Source organism: Aspergillus foveolatus, assembly GCF_047715535.1.
Source record: "Aspergillus foveolatus strain CBS 279.81 unplaced genomic scaffold BDW70scaffold_335, whole genome shotgun sequence".
Lineage (NCBI taxonomy): Eukaryota > Fungi > Ascomycota > Eurotiomycetes > Eurotiales > Aspergillaceae > Aspergillus > Aspergillus foveolatus.
In genome coordinates this window covers 38-2,530 of record NW_027396399.1, presented here as the reverse complement: position 1 = coordinate 2,530, position 2,493 = coordinate 38, and the positions used below count along the sequence as shown (strand labels likewise).

At 52.9% G+C, this 2,493-nt stretch overlaps 1 protein-coding gene across 1 annotated transcript; it reads right to left on the bottom strand.

Annotated features, from left to right (window-relative positions):
• Positions 1-355: 355 nt before the first annotated feature.
• On the bottom strand, positions 356-2,278 carry BDW70DRAFT_165343 (uncharacterized protein; the record flags this gene model as incomplete). Its single annotated transcript, XM_073741725.1, has 1 exon — positions 356-2,278. One exon carries the CDS (start codon positions 2,276-2,278, stop codon positions 356-358), a length of 1,923 nt encoding a protein of 640 aa, XP_073590399.1.
• Positions 2,279-2,493: the final 215 nt, after the last annotated feature.

Sequence of the window (2,493 nt, the reverse complement as noted above, 5' to 3'; positions counted from 1 at the left end):
AGCGCGGATGAGGATCTTGAGGAGCATCCGCAATCCGCAATTTGCGGATTGCGGATCGGTCTTAGGATCCAATGGAGCGGATGTGCCGCAGCCTAAGAGGGTCTAACAAGCTGTAGTAAAGGGCCAGGGTTGTAGGCTCAGGTGCTAGCCAGTGAGGTAGTAAGCCAGTGTGCGTAGGCCTTTTTATTACAAGGAATAGCAGTTGCCTTACACCTTACACTCTCTTGGTGTAGTGAAATAGTATTGTGCGTCTACCCTGTTGCTAAATTACCTGCAGTATATAGTCAGAGACACGGCGGCTTTCTACAGGACTAAAGGACTGTAGGGTACTGAATTCATTACTGGGTAGGCATCGCTAAACAATCAAAATGTTAGCAATAGGAAATTCGGGCATTTTAAACTTGACATCCCACTCATGGACGCCCTGCCACTCCCATCCCGACCCGGCCTTATCATTACTCGCAACAATAGCCATCACAAGACCCTCACACTCGCCCTGATACTTGAATGGCCTTACCGGAGGGTCAATGTGCTCGCCCCCTCGTTGTGACCACGGCGGCAGCAATAGTGAAACCCAACGATACCGCTTAAACAACGGCGCGACCACAGAACGCAAATAGAAAAGACTTTTGACATCCATCTTATCGTTAGCGCCTTTATTGTAGACATAAAAGTACCCATCAGCATCATCTGAGGCGCCGTGCAGCGAGAAGAGGCCCGCGCCAGGAAGAGCTCTGCGGCGCTGGATCTTGCAAACCAGCCACTCAGCCCGAAACCCGTCCGGCGTGATCGTGCCGGCAACGCTGTTCTCCCCATTGAACGCCGGGTACTGCTGTTGCTGTAGACTGCCTTTGGCGTGTGTGCCAGCAGCGCCTTTTGGCGACGATGCTGACGCAGGAGGAACGAGATTTGGCCTTTCAGGCGCCCAGCTCAACCCGCGAATCCCCTTGATCTGTGGTGAGCTCGAGACAAGAAATCCCGTGGCAAGCTGTCCGCCCACCATGGACCTCCAAAACGCCTCCGCGGTCTTGGCCACTTTGTTTGAGCCGCAGACCAGACTCCAGATGATTATGATGTCTCTATCCTTGGTTGGGTGGCGGTGGTTCAAGAGGCACGTTGCCTGCTCGGTCTTGACCAGGTCAACTTTGTCTCTAGTCGGTGTGTAATGCTGGATCGCTAGGCAGGGCGAAACAAGACTGAGGCAGCTCTTTGAGAGGATATCCGTGAGGACAGTCTTTAGGGGGATGACGCGGTTGTCCTTGCAGAGAATATGCAGGTTCGATCGGCCGCGAATGCCTTCTAGTAGAGTCCACGCGCGGACGTTCCAGTCGCACACCACAAGGGTTGCTAGTATTGCCTCTTCCGCGGCTAAAGACAGCGGCTCGATGTCTATGTCCATGAGGTCGCGGTCAACAAGTAGTACAAGCTTGCTATTGATAAAATTGTCATTGATCTGGCCGATTGCTTCGTCGCGGAGCTCATCGTCCGTTGGTATGCATGGGCTGTCCATCCAGTATGACGTGCAACCAAGAGATCTTGCAAGCTCGGTATACCTGCGATGAAGGCAGATGTTGAATCCCGTCTCTGGTCGTCCGCCCTGTCCATGGCTCCAGACATGGGATACTGCCATGTTTTCGCCGGATACGGGGCGATATCGAATATGCTTGTCGTCCGTGGTCTCCAGACAGACTGCCCTCGCTCCGTTGATACTCATGTATGACTGCTCGTCCCAGGTCAAGAGGCTGCAGGAAGAGCCAGGGCATTGGAAATCATGAGCGGATTGATCCTCCACCCTGTCCGACAGGAATCTCTCACAGTTTGCAGGCGCTTTGCCATCACATACCCTCCCACTGTCAATGACGTTACATCGCGATTCCCGACCACCAAATTGACGCTCATATACTTCGAAAAGTGCCCTAAAGTCCTGGGTGACAGAGCTCAGGTCCGCCCGCAGCAATTCAAACGCCCATTTGCACATATACTTCGGTCTCAATCTCTCCACTATCTCGCGCGGCGGCATTACCGAGGGAATCTCTCTTGCTATGATATGGTAGTTTTCGGCCGATGCGTACCCGTAGTCCAGACGAATTATGGCATCGAAACATAGCTGTAGCATCACTGTTTGCTGCCAAGCTGACCAGAAAAGAGCAGTCAGAACGAACCATGCTCGCGCGTCAGATTCTGTCATAGAGGCTTTTTGGAGGTCGGTCACTGTATCAAGGAGCTTGACTATTGTGTCCGCGTATTCGTGGATTGCGATTGCATTTGTCCTATCCATGCACAGCCAGAGAGCAGTGCGGACGATGTTGGTACAGGGTCTGGAAAGAACTCGCAGATCTGTCCACCTGTACCCCTGTGGCGCATCCACTTCCTCTATTCCTACTGCAGAGGAACCACAAAAGTATTCAGGTGGCCATTGGTTGCCGACCGATTCTGTCTTGTTGCTCCTCGAGCGCCGACTATATTCGAATGTCAGTTCGGGCGGGTGTCGTG